This window comes from Furipterus horrens, unplaced genomic scaffold, assembly GCF_987537825.1.
Source record: "Furipterus horrens unplaced genomic scaffold, mFurHor1.1.pri manual_scaffold_1, whole genome shotgun sequence".
Taxonomy (NCBI): domain Eukaryota; kingdom Metazoa; phylum Chordata; class Mammalia; order Chiroptera; family Furipteridae; genus Furipterus; species Furipterus horrens.
The window spans coordinates 13,428,740-13,453,556 of record NW_028327171.1 but is presented as its reverse complement, the minus strand read 5'-3'; the positions used below and the strand labels follow the sequence as shown (position 1 = coordinate 13,453,556).

The window sequence follows — 24,817 nt, the reverse complement described above, 5'->3', positions numbered from 1 at the left end:
TTGTGATTCGCTTATTTTTTCAGTACAAATTAAAAGAACACTTGGGTGTCTGGCCCTCTATCTGGACTTCACTGATTGCACTTCTGAGAAACAACACATTTTCGGTAAGTGCCTGAAGCTATCATGATAAGGGTTGCATGAACAATGAAAGGAAATCCTCTGAGAATTCTAGGTATTTTCAGCAGCTCCATGTGGGAGCCCATGTCTGTCAGATGAACAAGAAACAGGGCTCTGGAAGGAGGGACAAAAGAGAGGAGAACTTCCTAGGAAGGGTAAGACTTCGGTTGACAGTTGGTATAAAAGATAAGGACAATAATTAATAAATACAAGAACAAATTCCGTGTTTCATATCTGTATAAGCCTACTTTAGCCACACCCTGTATATAGCTTGTTATATTCACGAATTGAAGGATCTACTGTTAGGGTCACAGAGGGATTCTCCTTGAGACAAGCTGGTAAAACCTCTGATAAGACCCTGGGTTCTATTTGGAGAGAGAGAAAAAAAGTACCACTAAACATGTACTATGTTGCAGGCACTTTGTGAAGAACTTCACACCTGGCACCTCATTTCATGCTCCCAGCTTGTCTTTGGTTAGGAGCTAGTATCAACTTCTTTTACAGACTAGGAAATAGCCAGAAAGGCTCTGTCACTTCCCCACAGCACATAGCACAACTGGAATGTAAACTTTGATCCACATCATTCAAAGTGGGGGGTGGGGAGCATTATCCCGTGGGATGGTGGGGATGAGGGTGCCGAGGTGGTTTTAGTTGTCACCATGACTGAAGGAGGGAGGGCGCTATTGGCTTTTAGTAGATGGGGACCTGGGATGTCAGAGGCCAGGCCCAGGGCAATGCCACCAATACAATTTATTTTATTCATGATTATGTGAGTCCAGAACCTAGCTCAGTTTTATAAACAAACACAAAGCATTTCTGCAGGTTTTCCTGGAACCTGGATAGTCCAGGAGCTCACCACTGGGAAAACTGAGGGAATATTGTTTTATTTAGAGCTGTCCTGAGTTATTTGCTATTTTAGGAAGTCATGTCCATGTTGCTCGGAGAACCTGAATTGTGGAATCGGCCTGAAGCAGCGTGCATCTGCATTTGTCACAGTCACGTGGGACAGACACCTGGCCAGGCTGTTGTTTCATTCAGTAGTTGAGCCCAACACTTACATGCTGAAACACTTATTATAAATTAGATCCCTTATAGAGATCCTCCGCACCCCCAAAATCAGTCAGTCCATTTTAAGATTCATTATTAAGAAGTCTTTTAAAAATGTTATAAAGGGGGTGCTGGGTCTGATGACAGTGAGAACTAGAACTCAGGCTCTCTGAGATCTCAAATATTATTACTTCCAATACCCTTTTTAATATAAGATTTTCCTGTTCGTATTTTTAACAATATCAGCTCTTTGGATGAGGCCTATGCAATGCAACAGCTCTATTTGTGTCAAGAATCCAGAAGCATTCAATCCAAGGACTTTGCCCAACCAGGCATGTTGGCAATACCCCAGGGCTTGGTGGGGTGGTGGTGGTGGTGGTGGTGGTGGTGGTGGTGGTGTTGTGTGTGTGTGTGTGTGTGTGTGTGTGTGTGTGTGTGTGTTTTCTCAGACTTGCATGCATGGATGTTTTTTTCCCAAGACCAATGCTACAGTGTGTGTACTGTTAGGAATCTGAGTCCAATAACAACAGACCACACTTGGAGTCCACATATGAACAGAGGTGTTCAGTCCATTACAGTTCTGGGCATCTCCAAATTGTGTTGTTCTTGGCTTTCCAAAAAGTGACCATTTTGGGGAAATCCAGTATAGTTAGTTTGATTTTTCTTTCTCTGGATTATTTGACAAAAGGAGGGGGAAGGAAGGAGAGGGATCACAATGGCATTAGGATTTATTTAGGAAGATGCTTTGGAGACATAGTTCCTCCCTATTATTTTTGTCTTAAAAGGAAAAATCCTTCCATTTTTTCCCTAACCGAAATGGGTCGGTTTGACTACTATTTAAAAATTCTGATATATCAAGCGGCTTGCTTAATAAAATGCATATACTTTTAATGGAGATCACATCTATGTATATGAATACATATAAGTCAAGATAAAATGTCTAGGGCACATAAAGGCAGATTTAATTAACGGCTGGTATTATTTATACTATTACTAGGATAAATGACAACTTAAATTGACCTCATGAAGGACACCAAGGAAATATGCAGGCTGACATTCTTCTATAAAGCAGTTAAGCTTTCAATCCCTGATAGTGAGAAAGTAAAGGGAAAACTTGAAATTCAGGGAATGCAGCATCTTGCAGGATGGCCTAATGTTTTGCTCTTCCATAGTGTGTTACAGGGCACCAGGCTCACTGCATTTCACTGTATTCACTAAATTTGAAAAGTTAACATGAACAGGACTTCGGTGTCTTTTATTTTTGTTAAACTCTGCACATGTACAGTCCATATGTCAAAGAATGCACAACATTTAAGAGAAATGGCAAGTATTATAACAAACATGCACAGTCATTTCAGTAAGTCCATTTTACTCTGCTGCCAATTTAGTTTCTTTCACTTTCTAAATCTCTTTCCACAAACTTTCGTCGTCGTCGGCAGCCGTCCGTCTCGAGAGACGATGGCGTAGCTTCTTGAGAGTCTATCTGCACCGCCGAGAATGGCTGTGCAGTCCGATTCGGGAGTGACAATCCCTGCCGCACTTGGTACAGGTGAAGGCAGATGGCCGTTGTTGCTGCTGTTGACGCTGCTTCCGCCTCGATCTTTTCTGGACCGCCTCCTCGTTGCGCGCAGCCTCCGCGCGTGACGTACCTTGCCTGACCGCGAGCCTCCAGGCTAGGCGGTCGTCTGCTTGAACTTCCCTTGTGTTGAGATTGATCGAGCATTGTGTCATGTCCTTTTTGCAGATGTCTTTGAACCGCAGTTTTGGGCGCCCTGTCATCCTCTGGCCTTCTGCTAGCTCGCCGTAGAGGAGGTCTTTGGGGATACGGCCTGCATCCATTCTTTTGACATGGCCGAGCCACCTGAGGCGTCTCTCGCTAAGAACTGCATGCAAACTGCTCATATTGGCTCGCTTCAGCACCTCGGTGTTGGGGACCTTATCCTGCCAGGTGACATGCAGGACGCGTCGCAGGCACCTCATGTGGAAGCTGTTGAGTTTCCTTTCGTGCCTTGCGTAGGTGGTCCATGTCTCGCTGCCATAGAGGAGAGTGCTGAGTACGCAGGCTTGGTAGATGCGCAGTCTGGTTTTCTCAGTGAGGCTGGAATTGTTCCACGCTCGCCGGTTCAGTCTGGCCATAACTGTGGCTGCCCTGGCGATTCTCCGGTTGACCTCCAAGTCGACTGACAGAGAGCTCGAGATGGTGGACCCGAGGTAAGTGAAGTCGTTGACAACCTCCAGGGTGTATCCGTCGATGGTGATGCAGTGACTGCAACAACTACCGGGGCATCTCTCTCCTCAGCGTCGTCGGCAAAGTATTCGCCCGGGTCGCTCTTGCCCGCCTGCAGACCCTTGCTTCCCGCGTCTACCCAGAGTCCCAGTGTGGCTTCAGAGCTGGCCGATCAACAGTGGACATGATCTTCTCCCTACGCCAGCTGCAGGAGAAGTGTCACGAGCAGCATAAACCACTCTACCTCGCCTTTATTGACCTCACGAAGGCATTTGATCTGGTCAGTCGAAGCGGACTCTTCAGCTTGCTACGGAAGATTGGCTGTCCACCACATCTGCTTGCTGTGGTCATGTCCTTTCACGACAACATGCACAGCACGGTGTCCTACAACGGCGCAACCTCTGAGGCCTTCCCAGTCAGCAGCGGAGTAAAGCAGGGCTGCGTCCTCGCGCTTACGCTGTTCGGAATCTTCTTCTCCATGCTCCTCCAATACGCCTTTAAGGACTGCAGCGAGGGTGTCTTCATTCACACCAGATCCGATGGCAAGCTCTACAACCTGGCCCGTCTACGAGCCAAGAACAAAGTCAAAGAGGTGCTCATCCGTGAGATGCTCTTCGCCGACGACGCAGCTTTGACATCACACTCCGAAGAGGGACTCCAGCAGCTAGTCACTTGCCTTTCCCACGCATGCAAGGAGTTCGGACTAGCCATCAGCCTGACGAAGACGAATGTTATGGCTCAAGGCACGGGGACTCCCCCACAAACTTTATCATTAATAAAATTATGACTTTTAGTCTCTAATATTTGTATGTATGTGTGTGCATAAAAATGATTTCGGCACTGAAGTATGTTTTATCCTACTTTAATAATGGCAAATATTAAGTGGGAACATATCATTTACAGAAACTATATATTTGAAAAAATGAAAATATCTTAAATCATGAGAAACTGATAATTCTTTATAAAAGCAACAGTATAATCTCTATATTAATTTTTTTTCATAAAAAGCTAACTCCTGGACATAAACGACACACCAAACACTTAACATTAGTGGTATAAAGGACATTAAGGACAATAATAGTCTATCAGAAAAGTTTGTTAAGACTTCCGCATGTTACCTACATGACCTTCAATCAAACAGCCCAATATTCTAGGGGAAAAGAGGAATCTTGTGTACATTTAATTTACAAATGAGACTGAGCATTTTCCACAAACAACTCTCATCAGAGACTGCACAATGAGGATTTTAAGTGGCCAAGATGTTTCCACCTATAAAAATTACTTTAATAAGAAAGTTATCCTGGGTTTTTGATAACTAAAGTCTTTACAATTCTCCCTCTGTGTAAGAATTATTTTTATAAATAATAAAGTCTCAATTATTTTTATGTCATAAATAATGCTGCTGTTGATATCTGATATTAATACTATAAGGGACCCTTTTGAAAATTAATAAAACAAAGTTGGGGTGATTACTCATATTATGAAAAGTCTATTTGACAATTTTCTACAGTGGTTCTTAAACAAACAAACAAACAAACGCTCTCCAGTGTGTTTAAGGTCTTATATTGGATTCAGAATTAGTCTGAGAAATCACTGACTGCCTTTTGAGTTACCCATACTACAAATATCTGTATTACAAATATTACCACCATCAAAAGTTGCTACTTTACCAAAGAAAATCACACGTAAAATCCTGCTGTGTTTTTAAAAAATATGCCATTAGTATCTCAAGATCAGGGTGTCCTATGCTCAAAGTTTTATACTTTTGAACATGTAAAATTGATGTGAAATTATCTGAAAGATGCTTTTTCCTAAATTGATATTATTTGAACATTTCTGCTAAGACGTCTGAAAGAAAGCACATTAGCCAATGTGCACATTTTTAGACAAACACTTCTCTGAACACTTAGGAAAAAAACACTTAGACCAATGTGTATTTTAATTCTGACAGCTGCTTTATAGTTCACTCTCTAAATACAAAATTGTGGAACTCTTATGCAAAATTACATTTCATAAGTGGTTCTCTGTCTTTGCCTTTACCATTTAATACAATCTGAAATTTAATGCACTGGAATAAACAACCAAAATAAGAACTATTGGGGGGGGGGGGCCTCTCAAATCTCTATTCATGCAGACCCTGCTGAAATTTCTCTCTTCACTTTGTGAACTGTGATTTCCATACTTTCATCAAAAGTGGGCACTCCAGGCCACTGTTTCATAAACACAATAGAATATTGTGCTTTCCTTCCAGAAATGACAAAATACCTCTCACTAAGAAAGTATTTAAAAAAATTCATCAGAAGTCCCCCCCTTCAGGACGCGAGAGAGCTGTGTACACACCAGAAGGCTCTTGCTCCCTCCCGGGCCTCTTACCTTCGTTTTCCGTATTGGCTGGCACGGAGTCGACCGCAAAAGGGTGCCAGGGCTGCAGGTCATCCAGGCTGAACTCTCCGTTCACGGGGAGAAGCTCCACGGTGGTTTTGGTTTCAGTCAAAGATGGCATGAGAGCATCGTTTCCATAGCTGATTCTTGGCTCACTGATCATGTTGGCCAAGACATCATCCGAGTAGTTCTGCTCTTTCTGCAGCAGCTCATCTGAAAGAAGACAAAGCACATACAATCTCACTGAGAGCCAAGAGGCGGTACCATTATCATCTTCATTTTACAGATGTGAAAACTGGGGCACATGGTAGGTAAGCCACCTGTGCAAACTCATAGTTAGCAAGTGCCGAAGACCAGCTGTGAGCCCCGGGAGAATTGCTTAGACCAGGGCTGATGCTCCTTCCAGTGGTGAGAGACCGGGACAGCTAGTTTGTCATGTTCTCCTGACAGATTCTCCCAGTCAATTATGATCACCGGCGGACCAACAGCATGCTCTGGGGATGTGCGTGCCGTGGAGTGGTCTTAGTAAGCAAGGTACATTTCTTTCAAGCCAAAGGACATAGCCAGTGAATCCCCAGCCAGCCTGCCCCGGTCTTGAACAGCTCTCACGGTTTTGCCTTGAACGAGCCTGTCTTCCCCAAAGGCTCCCCTGCCGGGGCATGATCCGTGTTCTGAGGCGACAGAGAAACAGTCCCCTTTGGGCTATGGCCTTGCACACATGAAGCTCTGCTCCAGCCTCCTCTTCTGAAGGTGAAACATCCCTCCCTCCCAACATGTCTCATGTGATCTCAAAGCAAATATCCTTGCCTTGTCTGCTGCTTTTCTTTTCAAAAACTCCTATCAGTTACTACCTCCTTAGCAGTGACTAAACAAACTCAACTGTAAGGAATATAATTGACTTTTGTCTGAAGTTCTGTAAGACCAACGAAAATTCCCAAATCACACATTTTTACATAAAAAAAAAGCTTTATCAAGTGTAATTATTGCTTTATAAACAGGGTATCACAAGATGTATGAATTTCCTATGTGTTGCCAAAGATTTACTAGGTATTTCTGTGTGATATATTTTTCAAAATAAGACATTCATATATAGCAACTATACTATTAACAATATTAATTAGAATATCTCATTTTCTAGTCATACCTCCATCAACAGTTTACTGTATTATATATTTCAAAGCAATTGGTGTAGAAAATAAAGAAAATAAAATCAGTGTTTAAATTTGACTTGTAATATTGTACTATCATCCTTTACATTCTCTTAAATCAATAAAAGTTTATCTGAAAAATTAAAATTCTTTCCAAATAGTTCTATTAAATCTATTTGACAGAATAGCATTAGAGTATAAGATTAATGTCCTTGTATGAAGTTGATTTTATTGCAAGATATTATTTAAAATGATGAAATCCCAAGCAAATCAGTTCTTTTGAAGTCTAATTTGAGCGTAATATATATCTGTTCACTGTAGACCGTTCTAATATTCAATATTTGATGTTTGCAATGACCTTTCTCATACAGATTAAGGCCCCTATTAGATTTCTTCCAACTTTTTCATGTCTTACAGAGTCACAGGTGAGGGTTAATACTTAGCCAGTGTCTGCTTTAATACATTACATGAGCATTTCTTTTATATAAACCTTATGCTCGTGACTGTTAAGCACTTAAAATACTAAAGAAGAATCTTCTGGAATAATTTTTGGTGCTTACACTTTGTCTTGAGAGGAAGTAACCTTCACCATGATGTGCACTTGGCTCCACCAGGCACCATGTTCCTTGAGCCTGTGTGGCATTATCGTAACTTACCCTCCTTCTCTATCTGAAAGTGCTGTCCCTTTGTCGTGCATACCGTACTAAGCTTGTTCCTTGTGACTTCTCTGAGTAACTCGTCTTGTTACTTTTTTTCTCTGCAATTCTCCCTTTAGAAATCCCATCCGCTTTGAAACTCTAAAGTCTCTTACCTTTGGATGATTTAGAAATGTGTTCCCCCAGCTCTGACTTCTCCTTTCCATTCTCGCTTATACATTTCTAACAGTTTGCTGCATCTGTTAACTGGTATCTTCCATGAACTTAGAATGTACAAAACTGCACTCAAGGCCCCGTGTTCTAACCATGGCAGAACTATGGTACCAGCCACAGGTATGACACCTTCAGAACCACCTGTGACTCTATTTCTTTGTGTCCCATACTTATATTAATTACTGACAGCTTTTTTTACATTCTATTTTTGGACTCCCTTATTCACTTCTCACTCCCCTTTTTACTGGCTACCTTAAAGCATTACAGTATTCCCTGACTTATCACGGGTATTACATTCTAGACACCCCCTACGAAGTAGGAACCTTATATTTATTCTACACTCTTAAACCTACATAAACTTTAACAACATACACATACAGTACCACAAAATCCTGTAATATAGCAAATTAATCTGCGATAAATAATTAAACATAATATTTTTTTAAAATCCCATGATACAGTGAGGCCGCGATAAGTGAACCGTGATATAGAGAGGGACTGCTGTATTACGTTTTGCCTGGATAATTGTGAAGGCCTCCTCATTGCTGTCCCTACTCTAATTTTTATCCCTCTCTGTTCCCCATAACTTTTCCTGATACTGAGAAATGGCTCTTCCCATTTCGGTGGCTCCTCGGTTTCTACTGAATTAACCCCAACTACTTAGCCAGAAGCTAAAGGCCCTCTGTGATCCTGGCCCACTTTTTCTACTCATGAGCTCACAGCTCTCTGCCATACACACTTGGGATATTTGATTTATAAACAATGTATATTTGGCTGTCCTTGGCAGAGTTCCTAAAACCCTTGCAGCTTCTTAAGCTGTGAGAGCTGTAAGGCTCTTCTGTTACGTTAATGAGATGATTTTTTTGAAGAAATTCCCTTAAGAACCAACTATGTGATCAGAGAGCTGGAACTTCCCTTCCCCTCTCTCAGCTCCAGGCAGAGGGGAGGGACTGAAGACTGAGTTCAATCAGCAATGGCCAATGATCTAATCAATCATGCCTATGTATTGACACATCCACGAAAACAGTAACGTGTGGGTTTGGAGAGATTCCAAGTGGGTGAACAGGTGGAGGTGCTGGGGAGTGATGCCCTGGACAGGGCATGGAAGCTCAGTGCCCTCTCCTCATCCCTCACTCTATGTATCTCTTCCCTCTAGCTGTTTCTGAATTATATCCTTTTATAATAAACTGGTGATCTAGTAAGTAAAATGTTTCTCTGCGTCCTGTGACCAATTCGAGATGAACAGAACCCAAGCAAGAGGTGGCTGGAACTTCCGGTTTATAGCCGGTCATCAGGAGCCCAGGTGACAATGTAGAGGTGCGACTGACTATGGTAGGGGAGAGGGGTGGGCTGTCTTCGGAGTCTAAGTGCTAAACCTGTGGGATCTGACGCTACTTCCAAATAGACAATGTCAGATTTGGGTTGAATTGTAGAACACTCAGGTGATGTCACAGAATTGCTTGGTGGTGGAGGGGGAAAATCCCGCACAGTGGAATCGGTGTCAGAATCCTAACACCACGCCTCTCTCACACTGAGCATCTCAGATATCTTGGATTATTTCCCAACTGGATTATGCAGTCCCATCAGGACACCTTTGTGCTCTGTTCCTGCCACCTGAGAACCCCGTCTTTGATTATCTGTAGAACATGTACAGGAACTCTCTAAAGACCACCTCGAATGTTCCCACACTTTGTGATTTTCTCCTCAACAACTTTATGAGACAGGCATTAACTTCACGGAACAAGGAACAGGCTGGGCTGCATGACATGACCTCCCCACACTGAGCCCCCACCTCTCCTGCCTGCGCCGTGCCATGGCAGGGCTCCCTCCTGGTCTCATCACGGGGATGCTCCTTTACCGGCACAAGGAGAAGCCAGGGAGACGAGCCTAACTTGGTTCTGCAATGTCTTCCACTCTTATAGGATTAAACACTGACTTAAACACCACTAGCCCCATGGAAGGAAGATTGTGCCCGTCTCAGCCCTGGAAGCAAACAGGTAAGAGTGGGCAACTGTCAAGAGTGGAAAATCTTACATCTGTACTTCATAAGGTATCCACGGCATCTCAGGGTGCAGCAAATTGTAGGGCTGCCTTTTCTCTTTTATCTCTCACTGATACTATTGGCAGAAAATTGCCTCCAAATGGCTCTTCAAATGTTGAGCCCCTGGTTTATGATTATATTCATTTTCAGAAAATAGAGAATGAAATATTCAAGATATACTATTTATTTATTTATTTGCAGAGTGAAAAGCACTTAAGCTTTGATTTTTGGGACAAAGTAGCAGAAATCCACATTCCCATCTCAATCGACACAGAGATTCAGAAACCACCACCTCCGGCTACCTCATTGGGAACAAAGAAAACTGATGTGATTTTAAGGGACAAACAGAGGGTGGAAATGATGGATTTCCGTTAGCTGGGGCAGGATTCAATTTTGAACCGTCCAAGACAGCCAGCTACTTCTTGATATTATTAAGGGCTCAGGATTTTCCCAATGGCTAACACCATTGGCACTGGGTAATTCTGCCTGTGATAAAAAAATCCAGAGCCAAATGTGATTATGTCTTTGCTCATTCCGGGTGGTACTGTATCTTTGAATTCTGTGGTGAGACTAATCACACAGAAACCACACTTCTATGCTGGTGGCCCTGATGGATTATCTTTGTACCCGAATTAATGCAATATTTTATTAAAACGCTCTGATGGCATATAGTGGGGATTTCCAACGCTTTTAAGCATCTGCATTTGCCAACTGCCATATTACCTCTGAGTTAATTATTTTCTTCTATGATACCCAGGCCCAGGAGCTTTGCAGTTAAGTGGAAATATTTAACTAAGGTCAATGATGGTAGTATTTAATCTACAGTTCAAAAACTAACAGAGATATTTAATTTCAAATACTAAACATTCAGCAAAAACCCCATTACCTTGCCCTTGTAAAAATGTGTTAAGGATGCGTATCAGACACACTTCATAGTAAAGAGAACAAAAATACCTCATTACTTAGCAGTCATTGAACATCTTTAAAGAAACTAACATCAAAAGAAACACCCATAGCCATTTCACATTCCAATGACTAAAATATTCTGTTTCTGTAGAAGCAATAGACTTCCATGACTTTGGAGAGCAAGAGCCTCATAGAAGAGCTGCTAAATGGGAAACAGATGAATTCTAATATTCTTCTCTTAATTATTAATCCACTAGTCAAACTCCCTCTAAAAATTTAACTGTCACATTGTCGATTTCAAGAAAATAAAGTTTACAAATGGTAAATCAGTTCTCTTTTACAAGCTTCGGTTGTAAGTACTGGACCACCCCTTACATCCTTTAAGCTCATTTGGGGTGGAGAGGACAATTACCCAATCGTAAGGGAGGTTTGGCCTCAGCCTTGTCCCATGTAAAACACAGCCAGCAAAGGTCTGAAATGGAGCCTGGTGTGAATGTGACATCCCCTAGGCTCACTGCTTTTTCTTTAGGATGGGCTTGAAGCTGCATTACTGTTATCATTTTTTTCTATTTTGATTCTTCTAGTTCCTGGTACAAAAATAAATATTTACCAGCAGCCTTCCCCCAAAACGAAAATTTCCTTTCAACCTTATCTAACAGGGGATTCTCATGCGACCAATTCTTGTCTTTCCAATAAATATTTACTTGTACATCTGAAAGGACCGAGGATTACACACACCTCTGTACACGGCCCTCTCTGCCCTCTCCCCCACAACTGCCACAGCTGCATTGGAAGTATTTATAAAAGGGATGCAATTTTTTTTCTGGTCGGGAAGCTCTACGATAAATCTGTCATCCATTCTAGGCATTTTGCCCACCCCAGGACCGTGAGATCAGATTTAATTTTTCAACCACAGTTCTGTGCATGTCTGATTCTGGGCTCAGCATATAACTGCCACACTGTTCCTTATTATACTTAATGCCCATGGCCCCCAAAACCCCTGGGCCTGCACTCCTTCCTTTGAAATCCTGTCACCTATACTCTTGCTACGTGGGCCTCCTATGCAAGCCTGTGGAAATGAGGACTCTCAGGCCCCACCCAGGGCTAGGCATACAGACCCTGCCAGCTAACGCAGCCTCTATGGGATTCTTAAGCTCATTATGGTCTGTCCACACGTTGTACAAAAGCATCACTACACAGTGGCCTCAGCTATCCCTTTCACACACAACAGGTCTCAACCAAAACACGGTGTGAATAACGAGTGTGGCTGAGAAACAACTCTGCCAGGGGACACCTTCCTCCGAAACACCCCCAAGCCATGTTCGTAGAACCCAGCTCCTTGAAGGTATTGCCCACGATAACATTTCTGAACCAGAAAGCCACAGGGAGGGAAAGACTCCTTATGAATTTCCTCTTCTGTCAGACCATCTGTCAGGCAGGAAATGAAATAGGAGCGAGCACGGGGAAGTGTTCAGGAGACGGTCAGCGGTATTCAGGCTCCGAGGGAAAGAATTGTACATCAGAGTGGAGAGGGCACCAGGGCACACACTCATTTTACACTGCCGGGCTCCCCCTCACTGGTGAGCAAAGTTATATCCAGGAATGGACGGGCTTACTGATAGTTCAACGGAGCAGAAGCTGTTTGACATGCGGACTTGGGGGAGAGCGACTGTGGTCTTCCAGTGATTACTATACATTAAGATATTTCGATGAGTGGGGCAGCCCTACAGTGAACTGTGGCATGTTAGGACACCTTGACAGCATGACACCAACTGTAGCAGTGACACCGTCCCCTTCTGTGGCCTTCTTACGTCCATTTGCTCACTTGATACCCACTTTAGTCTCTATGCCGGAATTACAACCCCCCATTGGCACTTGAGCAAGCTGTGACATCCATCTTGAGAAATACACCTAAAGTCATCAAGTGGCAGAACTGAGATCTGAACCCAAGGATCCTGATTCCTTGTACAACCTTCTCACGATTCCATGAAAAGTTCCATTTTGGGGAGAAGACCAGGACTATTTAATTGGATCAGTGACCAGTATTATAGAAGTGTACACATATCCATCATCACAAGCATCCTGTTTTGCATACATCGTTTTTGATAGATTTAGAAAGTGATGCATGCAATGGTAGCTTTTTCTTCCTACGAGGACACCAAGGGAAGAGGTTCTAGCCACAGACCAAAGTCACAGAGCTTCTTGATGGTAGAGCAGAGCTGGAAAGGCAGGTGGTTCCCAGGTGTACAGCCATGTACCGCTCCCTTCTCTAAGCGAGGCCTTACTCGCCACCTCCATTTCGGCAGCCCATCCTCAACAGCAGTTCCCCTCTGCACACCCATCTCCTATAGATTTTCCTATCTCTGGGAGACGGACATAAATATAATAGCTACATGAACTGTCATCAGGTTTCACGGATTGGGAGTCAGATTTAAGATAACTCAGACACCTTGGGATCTTCAGTTATTCAATGGTTGATCAGTGCGTTGAGTCTGCATACTCAGTCATCCTAAATATCCTCTCCCATCCGGGTGCAGGGACTGATGACTTCAGTGGCCACAAGTGATAAGTGCTGTCACATCTTCCAACTTGGGAAAAATTTTTACAGACATCTGAACACAGAGCAATGCTGCTCCACAAATCTAGTTTTGATTTTGACCTCCCGAAAATTAGGTCAGGCCTCTTATTTTTAGCCACACTATCAATCTTGAAAATTACAGTTTTAAAAGTCAGCCTCTACGTCTGACTCTGGGTTTATTTTTCTTTCATAGTTTCTTGGACATGAATTTTAAATGGAGCATGCTTTGCCCACTTATGGCAACAAAGTGTCCCTGGAAGGCATACAAACATGGCTACACATCACCATGAGAATATCTCTTATTGCAAGTGACATTTTCCTGAGGTATCACTTGCCTGGCTTAAGACTGAGGGTATGGAAAATGTCCCTTTTCATTTAAGACAAATTTCCTTTTGGATTTTAAACAACATAGATCAAACAACTTAGTTCTACCCAAGGCAGCAGTCAGAAATCAAGATAAAAGTCAGTCAGGCCCCCTGGAATCAAAAACAGATGAAAGGGTGCCTTCCCTATGTTTACTTGGGAACTTGTGCCAACGTGCCGATCTTATTTCTGACTACATCAGGAGTCTTCGTTCTGCCTGGGTAGTCGGGAGCCTAAGCAGTCCCTACGGGGAAACTCTTCTCAAGTTTACACCAAAACTCAAGTTTATTATGGAAAGAATTTCTGAAAGTATGCCGTGTTGAAGCTATAATTCACACACATAAATAAATGGCCTTGTTTTAAGGAAACACACAGTGAAAAATTTAGGTATAAAAGGCTAATGTGTCTGCAAGTTACTTTTAAAACTAGGAATTTTATGGAATATCTTCAGAACTTTTCTTTAAGTTTGAAATTGTTTTAAAATATAAAGCTCAGTACGGTGGAGCTAAAACTGTAGTGCCAGCTTTAACCTGCGTATATCTGGGTTTTTCCTCTGGTTGACATGTATAGTAAACATGCATGTACAGCTCTTAATGTAAACAGATACAAACTGCATGTCTTACGCAAACTAAAATAAAATGTGATTTTTATGCTTATATCCCTTAAACATAGGTCAGTTATCTCATGTGGTTTGAAAACCCCGGAAACTGGTCTCTTCACATGCTAGGGGAAAAACTGGCTTGGCTGTCCTGGGCTGGTTGAGAGGTGTGTACTTTTATGGCTATGCTCAAGGGGTTTCAAACTCCTTGTTACTACATGGCATTCTCTCTTCAAACATGTCTTTAAGATCCTAACTCTGTGGCAAAAGTGAGGAAGGACTTCACTGGGATTCCTCTTTTATATAAAAATGTAACAGTTGGTACCAATTGCAAGATTAACACAAATTCAGTGCAGAAAATGTAGAAAACAAAAGAAATGATTCACTTGCAATTCCACCACCAGAGGAAACCAAGAGGATCATTCTTTAAAATAGTTTTTATCTTTACAGAATTGACCATTTCATCTCTTTCCATCATCACTTTATGATCTAATTTTTATGATCGTGGTCAACAAGAATAAACTTTGGGAGGTTACTAAGTGCGCAGAGCCTCTTGGGATTGGCAGTATACCAAGATACTGGAATCACGGTGAATTTTTCTCCCATTTCATTCTATAGTACGTATTTCTCAATTTTCTGGTAGGTTGCTCTCCACAGCTGGTACAGCTTTTTGTTTGTTTTTACTTCTAACTAAGTGTTCCGATAGAGAGTAAATTGGAAAAATGAAATAAAACCTGTGTTTTGGGAGGATGTCCGATCAGCATCCCTCCCAAACTTGTGAGTGTCTATCTTAATCTTATCTGGGTAACAGATATCCTGGGGGAGGCCAAAGGAGTGGGAAACAATGACCCTCTCAATAGCTAGGAATCCTTTTCTTCTATGCTATGAAAGAAGTGCATTCTAATTGATTCATATCTGATAAATGTTTAATTGATGGAATTTTATCTTTAGAAGGATGAATAGTATTAGTGCAGTAGCTCATGGCAGAAAGTAAAATTTTCAACATCCATCCATAGTTAATTTCACTCAAAAAGCCTAAAGATTCCTGCTGATAATTTTAAGGGGACCAGGCAAGTCTGAATAAGATCAGCACACATATAAATACATAAATATAAATATGTATATGCTACAAGAGAGGATGAGCTCCTGTAGTAATCACAGAACAATTCTATACATGACAGATCACTGTAAATGTTTATTTATGCATGTTACAAAAAACCCCACACCAACCCTCTATGCTCTTCTGCACACTGGTCTGTTTGTGTTTTCTTTGACACAAACCTTGCTCTGCAGTGCACAATTCTAGAAGAGCAACAGGCCTTTCTCTTCTGCATTAGCTGATCTGTGTTATCACTGAACCATGCACGGGGAAACCGAGCCTGGTGACGGATAGTGCCTGGCATTGGGGGCGTGGAGGTGGATGGACAGTGTCTGTGTTCAGGGAGGCATTAACAGGGCAGAGGAGTGGGAGAGGCTGAAAGGACTCACTTTAACGAAAATAATCTGGAGCCAAGAAAAAATAAAACCATTTTATCATTAATTAATGAGCTCATTCATATATTTACTCATTCATTCAACTGTTCAGTAATCCAACTATCTACCATCTTCCAGGCCAGTGCAGGAAATAACTAAGGTAATTTTTTTTTTTTTTTAACTCGGAGCTCATGGCCTGGAGGAAAGATGAACATAAAAATAATTCCCTTACAAGTGCTAAGGTAAACAGTATGAACACAATGAGAAAAAAAAGCTGGGTTTTTTGAGCTGGGGATACTGCTAATATGGATTTACTGGATTTACTAAGGAAGCGACACAGCTGTTGTAGTAGATATAAGTGCGTGTACAAGGCACAGAGGATGAACTTGTCATGAGCTGGGACTCTGATGGCTGTTGGGACACAAGATAAGTGAACAACAGGAAGCAGCTTAAACAGAAGGCAGAACTTTTAAAAGTTTGTGGGATACAGAGGGCAAATGGATATGCTCACCTGCACCAGGAGTATGCAGTTAGCAAAATCCAGACTATGGCATTCTACAGGCTGAGGGGCCAGCAGTTCATTAATAAGTAAATTATAAAGAAAAAAAAAAAAAAGGGATGTAGGGGAAATCTAGGTATTATAAGATACTTAAGGAACATGTCAACCCTGAAGCATGAGGAAGAGACAGTGGGTACAAATGTATACTAGAGGGACAAAGCCAGACAGCCTTTGGGGGAGGAGATACAAGAAAGGACAGTGTCACTTTGATGGTGGTGGTGGTGGTGCAGGCGGAGCTTGCGACTGGAACAGGGTAGAGGTGTGATTGGAGGGCTGGTAATATTTTCATTCTTGATCTCAGTTTTGTCTACCGGAAGAGCAAATATAGGGTAGAAACACAGTTTTTACTTAGATGTGTTGAATTTGCAGTATTCCAAGCCATCACAGTGAAGATGTCTGGAGCCGCTGAGAATAGGGGCCTGGGGAGCTCACATCTACACTGAAACAGCTCACAGGGGAGCCCTGGGATGGAAATGGAAGTTTTCCAGATTCTAGAAGAATTTTGCAGGGTTTTTTTGGGAAAAAGTCCACATTAGATTCCCCCAATGGGATTTACTGTATATTGAATTCTGCTAGAGAATGAATAGTCCTACCCACAATGTAATGCCATGTCTTTCGTGAAAATTTTTACAGCGTCTAACAGCAGTGCTGAACAATCACATCATTTTGGTGGTTACTGTTAAGAACTACATGGAGCAGGGGATTTCATATCCAAATAGAGTTATGGGTCCTTATGATTTCACTCATTCGTGGAACTGAATGAACAAACTGAACTAACAAGGAAAATGGGGACAGACTCATAGATGGAGAGCAGGCTGACAGGTGGAAGAGGGTGAGGGGTGGAGGGACTGAGCTAAAAGGAGAAAGGACTCATGGACATGGATGACAGTGGGGTGATTGCTCGGGGGAAGGGATTATAAGGGGACTAACTGGTAATGGAAAAAAGAATACAATAAAGATTAAATCAACAGAAAGAGTTATGGGCCTTTTTTGTCTTTAAATCATTTCACTATTATCATACATGAGGTGATGAAAAAAGCAACCTTATTGTTTTTTTATTCTGCAAACAAAGGAGAAACTTATGCAGGAGATGAAAACTGAAGCAGACCCAGCTCTGCCTTAACTTGCCCTGTGAACCACGGACCCTGGCGACAGAAGGTGCGCTCCACTGAACATGCTGGGAATTACCCCGCGTGGCCCCTTCGTCACCAAGAATGGACAACCCCTTCCGCTGTTTTTCATGGTGCTCAGTTTCTGGCTTCATATGGGTGACAGTATCCTAGTCTCTCCTTCTAATCGCCTTGCAGTCTCAGCACTAGACCTCATCCAAGCCCCTGACGCTTCTCCAGTTGAAAATTTACAAGAATTTCTAGTAATTTCCTTTCTTTAAAAATATTGCTTAAAAATGTTATTTTCATCTCAGCACAGTTGACCTTTTTTTCACCTCTACCCTTCTCCAAAAAAGTCTGTACTTAGGACAAAAAAAAAAAAAAAAAAAAAAGCAAAAACAAACAAAGACTTCATCCAAAATTATGATACTCTATATAATTATCAATTCTGATCTGAGATTTCTACTCTTTACTTTTTATATAATCAGATAAAAATATAATTACCTTTCTCTGACTGTATAGTACTGAAACACGATCTTCAATGATATGTAATTAATTCACCTCAAAATTTAGAGCCCTCTCTAATTAATTACCATAGCACTCCAACAGCTTTTTTTTTTAAAGTAATATAAGTGATCTTTGTTTGAACCTATTTTAAGCTTCAACAACAAACTTAAAAAATGATTCACATTATGGTGTATTTATACATGTCTCTTCATCTTCCAAGTGCGGTAAACATTAATTAAACCTGGCTAATTAAAACACCCACAGTTTACAAATTTACTCATTAATCAGCCTTAGGCAAATGCAAAGCATTTAAAGCCTTTCACAATTTGTACCAATTAAATATGGAAATTATTACTTTTAAACGAAGAGGTCATCCATTCAAGACAAGCAGCCCTTTGACTTAAATTTGATAATGTTTCAGAAAAAAATTGGGACAATTTTTCAAATTTGTAGAAGTTAAGGGAAAGAAAAAAACAACCTGCTTGTTATGGGTTGAATTGTGTTCCCCTAAAAGATATGTTGAAGTCCTAATCCCCAGTACCTGTGAATGTGGCCCCATTTGGAAATAGGATCTTTGCTCATGCAATCTGGTAGAGATGAAATCATACTAGAATAAGACAGGACCTCCATCCTATATGGAGGGAGGTGGACCTTACTGGGGTACGGTAGGCTCATGATCACACTGGAAAAGGCACACAGAGACAGAGACAAAGGGAGAATACTACCAGAGGGTGCAGGCAGAGGTGGCAGTGACATATTTATATGACAAAAGAATGCCAAGGATTGTAGGCAGCACCAGAAACACAAGAAAGAAATGGAACAGATGCTCCTTCAGAGCCTCGTGAGGGAGCGTAGCCCCGTGGACCTCCCGATTTTGGACTTCTAGCCTCCAGACTGATACTGATGAGCATGAACTAGTGTTTAAGGCCACCCAGTTTGCAGTAATCTGTTACAGCCTCCCTAGGACATTAATACACTGTAAGTGAATATTAACCATTTGCTGATAAGAGAATCACTTCTGGCTATAATAACTGCACTGGAGTAGAGCGTGGTTTCTTAGTGAGCTCTTCCTTCAAGGCTGGGGCAGGTAGATAAGGGAGAGGAATAAAAGAACTCTATAATCTAAGAGTTTAATTTAGCCCCATTAATGCAGAGGTGTTCACCCTCCAAACACCAGGGAGTGTTTCAGTGGAGACTTAATGCTCCTTTGTTGCAGCTTTCAGCTCCAATCTTCCAATACTTTTCTACATGGAACACTATCCACCTGCCTCTCTTGACCATTGGTGGCTGCATGTCTTATCCTGCTAAGCCCCTGGGAATTGTGGAAACCAGTTGTCAACTCTTAAGCTCAGCAAGGAAGTGGAAGGGCCTCAGTTTCAAACACTGAGGAGACACAGAGGATGTGTCATATCCTCTCTAGGAAGCCAGAGGCTGAGCTGTCCCTGGCAGCAAAATGCATGAGCACTGCCTGGCTGGTTTAAGGTTTTAGCAACTCCAGGGTGATGGCACTACAATCTCTAATGCCAGAACTGAGTCAGCTGTCTTACCTACACTCAGCAGCTAAAGTGAATAATGTTGGGACGCTGGAGTCATCTATAAAATTCAGCATATTAATTTCACTTTAGGGTTCATATTTGACAAGGTGAAAAAATTCTCCAGGAGCCTAAAAGAGTGTAGCTAAATTAGTAAGAAGACAAGTTTTAAAAATCCATCAAATCTCTTCAGGTCAAGTATATGCTTTATATATCAAAGAGGTCTTCTATCTGAAGTTCATACAGGCAGAGTGAAGGCTGCTGAAGGCTGCTAGATTGAAACCTAGTTGCAATGACATGGTGTAGTAGCAGGAAAAATATCTTCCCTGGCCTCCTCTGACTGTCTGGGGATAAACCACCCATGTGCACTAAATAGATGATGATTGAACTGTTATGGACTGAATTGTGTTCCCCCCAAATTCATATGCTGACGCTCTAAGGCCAATATGACTGTACTTGGAGACAGGACCTTTAAGGAGGAAAATTATATAAAGTCATAAGGGTGGGAACTTAATCCAACAGCGTTGGAAAACAAAGATACAATAGAGACCTCTCTCACGCATGCACAGAGAAAAGGCCATGTGAGGACACAGCAAGGCGGCCACCTGCAAGCCATGGAGAGAGGCCTCAGGAGAAACCAACCTGTGAAGACCTTGTTCTTGGACTCCCAGCTTCCAGAACTGTGAGGAAAAAATCCAAATGACAGTTTCCCCATGTGTCTGCGACATTTCCAGTTACGTGGTCTGTTTGTTTGGGGTGTGGGGGGCAAGAGGTGATTATATATATGGTTTCTGTGCCAAGTCACTATATGAGATATTTTAAGAAGCAGAGGAATGTAATTTGCTTTCCTGCATAATCCACAAAATGTGTATACTACTGCTTAACAGAGCAAGCTGGTACTCAGCATGCCTTTCCTTGGTAATTTTCTGTCAATTCTCTAAGACACATGCTTCCTGAACTAACATTAGGCTCTGTGACAATTCTCCAAGATTAAGCTTTTACTGTTTGTCATTTAGAAGGCTGATAACTTTAGGCATACTTTGTTGATTTTCCCTTTCATTCCTTATTACATTAGTTTCGCTTTGAAATTGAAGAGAGCCTAAATGGAAAATTTAAGTACAACTTCAGTATTAATAATAAAAAGTGAAGAATCTAAAGAGGGAGAAAAGAATTTTGGTAAATATAGTAGTAGATTTACAATTTCTTAAAGAGCAAATAAAATGGCAAATGGGGAAAATGTTATTAAGTATGACATTTTCTGACTGAAGCCTGCCCACGCTCGTACTGTTTATTTCTTAACTTGGATAAATAAAACATAGCTATCAACTCTGTCACATCTAAACAAATTATCAATGCAGTTGAACTGCAAGGTTAATAATGCTTCACTGTAATATTTTATATAATCACAGCTCTGGAAATAAGCACCACTAGAAATCCACATGGCTAATTTACCAGAATATGTTAATTTCAATGACAACTGCCATTTAAGACCAATATAAACATAATCTCAATCTCTAGTAATCTTAATATTTTTGCTATTTCATATAATCATGAGTTTTAACACTGGAGAATCATCTGGGGCGATAAGGAAAATGAAGATTTCTGTAGGTCTGAGCTGGGGCCCAGGAATTTGTGTTTTTAAATGTCACTCCCTCCAAACTACTGTGCTTCACTTGGCCCCAAGAACACATTCAGAATCAACAAATGGCTTTGAGAAAAATCCCCACAGGGAGTGCATTTCTTCCTAGGAGAATTTCAGATGAGCTCTCAGGTGCCCTTCACATCCTAGGGCTTAGAGCAACCAAACCAAAGACAACAGCAGATGCCAGACACTCTTCTCTGCCCACTGGCCAATGGCACAGAGGTGCAGAATCACGTAGGGAAGCGTAGAAGGCTCAAGGTATGACTGGGTTAATCACCACCTTAAACTAGCCTTCCCCATTAGTGAGTTCCGAGGACCTAACACCCAGGCCAACAAGGCCTTCTGTAAAACTAAAATACTGAGACCACGTCCTCCACAGAAGACTCCCAATTCTGCTCTAATATGAGTTTGTTTGTTTTTTTTTAAAGAAAAAGCATTATATCTTTCACACTCAAGCATTTGAAGACGTGCTTCGACTTCTGAGGGGGCTTGGCAAGACAAGCTGAACACCTTGGGCCTTGATCATTTTTACGGCGTGTTCAGACTTCTGATTTTGATCAAGCCATGCAATCACCCAGAAGCTTTAATCTGAAAACTGAGGTCTGATCCCACCTTCCTGTTCCACGGAGGATGTGTTGGCAGCAGCAGAGTGGGTACAGGGCCACAATGAGTGAGAGAGGGACCCATGTCTTCATTTCACATCAAAGAGATTGAGGAAGCAAAGTTTCTCATATTTTCATACAATATTTGACTTACTGTAGGTGTCATGTTAATCAATAAGTAGGCTACCTGGGCCTTTTTTGGGGGGGTGGGGCGGGGCCATAACTGTGTTTTATTATAGTACATCCAAAGACAGTCACACCTTAACTTCTCTTCTTATACCTGAAGAAGGTACTTCAGGTATAAGAAAGTTTCTCCCCTTAAGATGAAAAGAAGACACTCAAGTGCCAAGAAATCAGATTTATGCCAAAAGGAAGGTGAGGGTAATGAAGTAGACTTACCCTATGAACTCTAAATACATTCTAGCAGGGCCTACATATCTAAAAAGATACTTCCTGTAGCCCCATCCTATTCTTACTTTTCTTGAAACAGCTTCTTTTTTCCCCATTTTCCTCATAATAACTGACATTGCCAAAAGCAGTTTGGAAGGTGTTCAAGTTGATTCTCAGCAGAAAATTGAGGGGCTATTCATATTAAGGTTGCTATCCTCAAAACACTTAAATTTGGTGGGTTTGCTTCAAGTGTTCATTCTCAGTCTTCAGAAAAACTTCCTAAGAACTTCAAGAACTCATTTTGACTGACATCAACTACCCACCCTAACAGTTAGGAGGGGAGGATGGCAGTGGTTTATTAGGAAGCATTTCCATCCTTTTTATCAGAATGCCAGGGAAATTGAGAGCTGAAGGGATAGAGTAGAATATAAAATCTTGGAAGAAGAAAACAGATGATCCAACAGTTTCACCGATTATACTCAGACTGGTGGCTTAGACCATTGCCACCTAACTTCCTAAAATGTTGCATTTAGTTTACCTGTAATTTTAGGGGCACTGAGCCCCAAACTGAGAAAAATATAAACAGTAGGCTCAGAAAGGGAAACTGAGTACATCACTTGTCTTTACAGTTATTTAAAAGGTAGTAATGCTTATCCAAAAATATTAATACTGAGGGGTACAAGGGGCAAGCAGAAGTGCCTCTTTCCACAGGTGTTCCAGTATAGCCATAGGAATATGGTACTAAATTAGAAAAGACTTCATATTTTAATTTATTAGGTAGAGTCAAGTAGCCCCATAAAAAGGTTATACCCATATTTGCATCAGTGGCTTCTGAAATGTCCTTTTCACTTACTCATGTCGTAATAGACTATTACAGATTTTCTTAAATGACCAATTTGAAAATTAAAGAAGTTATGTTTTGATTTTTAGTTTTAATCACAAAATCTTGTTCACCTTTTCATCTATGACTACTCAAAAATTATGTATCTTTTTCAGTGAAGCACGGTTGTTGTATTTTAAAACCAAATATTGATACAACAATTCATTTAGGTTTTCACCTTGAACATCTTGTGTGGCATATAGTTTTTATCATGTGGATTTAGAACAGAACTGTAGAGGTAAATCGAAGTGACTTATTGGGGTGCTTATTAACCCTTCGTAAGCTGAGTATACTCTCAAAGTTTAACATGCGTCAGAGTCCTCTGGACAGCTTGTTAAAAGAGAGGGCACTAATACCTCAGCCCAGTGTTGCCGATTCAGGAGGTCAAGAACGGGACCAGACAAATTACATTTCTAACAAGTTATTGGGAGATGCTGACACTGCTAGCCCAAGGTCCACCCTCTGAGAACCATTGCGTTAACTGAAGAATTCCTTGAAGACAGGAATTTGCAGTAATTTATACTCAATCATTTGTTTTAGGAGACACAAATGCACATGAGATTTGATTCACACCCTCAAAGAGTTTATAATTAAGTATGTTGCAATTAGTTAACATGTACACAACAGAATAGTAGACACATGTAATGTATATGCCAGATGCTTTGTGTTAATCAAATATTTAAAAAGGAAGGTGACAGGCAATTTAGGGTTTTGAAACCTGAAGAGGATCTCAATAGGTCAAGACTAGGCATGCGCATTGCAGACAGAAGGAACAGCAAAAATAAATGTATCCAGGGTTGTGGACATAACACCAGCTTTCCTGGAAAGTCAGGCTCCTGAAGAATAACAGAAAGAGTAACTAACTGCTTTGCTTGTCTAGGGTTATTTTGAGGATCAAATGAGTCATAAAAAAAAAATTAAAACAAAGTCATCAAAAACAAGTCAAGCGAGTAATAATATCAACTTAGAAAAAATATCCAAAAATTGTTCATTCAATTTTTTTCTTTCTTCTTTTACTTCCTTTTTAAAGTATATCTGAGTGGCAACACTCAGTCATGAAAATGATTCCCCACCCTGACTCGGGAGGCGACCTAATGACATGTGTGATTTGAGGGGCTTCAGCCACTGACATTTACAGAGCTAAACGCTTCATGTCTGACCCCCCCCTCCCCCACGGTGAGACCTGGCTGAGAATCATCACCGTAGGCTTGCAGAGAAATCTCTCTTTTCCTGCACAGAAAAATCTAACGGCAAGGACCATGAAGAAGGCATGTTGTTGTCATTTGATTTCTAAGAAAATATAGAATGTAACAAAAATCCTGAAAAACGCACAATGTAGTTGATATTTATGTCCTTCATAAACACATTAATGTGGACTAAGTATTCAAGGGCATTGAGTCTTTGAGCTTGGGAAGCATCTCATTCCTGAGCGGTAATGAAGTCTCTTATTGCTTAGTAACAATGCTAAAAGAGGGACATGTCTTGTACCTGTAACACTGGCAATGAGAAGTTGGCAAACTGAATAAATAGCTTCCAATATCCTGTTTTGTATCACTTGGCGCCAGCAGGGAGGTAGAACAAATACTGAAGCCATCAGAACAGATCCGGTCTTTAGTCTACTTCACCAGATGTGTGACCTTGGGCATATCGCAGTCTCTCTGAGCCCCTGAAATAACATGGCTGAACCAGTCACAGCTAAGCTTCCTTCTTCTCTAATAATCTCCCATGAGCAGCGGTGGCAGTAAGGAATGGCCCTCAGATGACAGTGTCCGATGCTTAAGAGACACGGCAGTCAACCTTCCTCAGCTCACTGAGCACAGAACCTCTTTCTCACCTGCACTCCCCCC

The 24,817-nt window shown here is 41.4% G+C and overlaps 1 protein-coding gene across 6 annotated transcripts in view; it reads right to left on the bottom strand.

Moving 5' to 3' along the window:
* Positions 1-24,817, bottom strand: part of APP (amyloid beta precursor protein) — a 235,177-nt gene that overhangs the window by 20,925 nt on the left and 189,435 nt on the right. For all 6 annotated transcript variants that reach the window (XM_090272616.1, XM_090272635.1, XM_090272642.1 and 3 more), the window contains one exon: positions 5,765-5,986. In XM_090272616.1, coding sequence (XP_090128742.1) covers positions 5,765-5,986 — 222 coding nt within the window. The remainder of the gene's footprint in view (positions 1-5,764; positions 5,987-24,817) is intronic.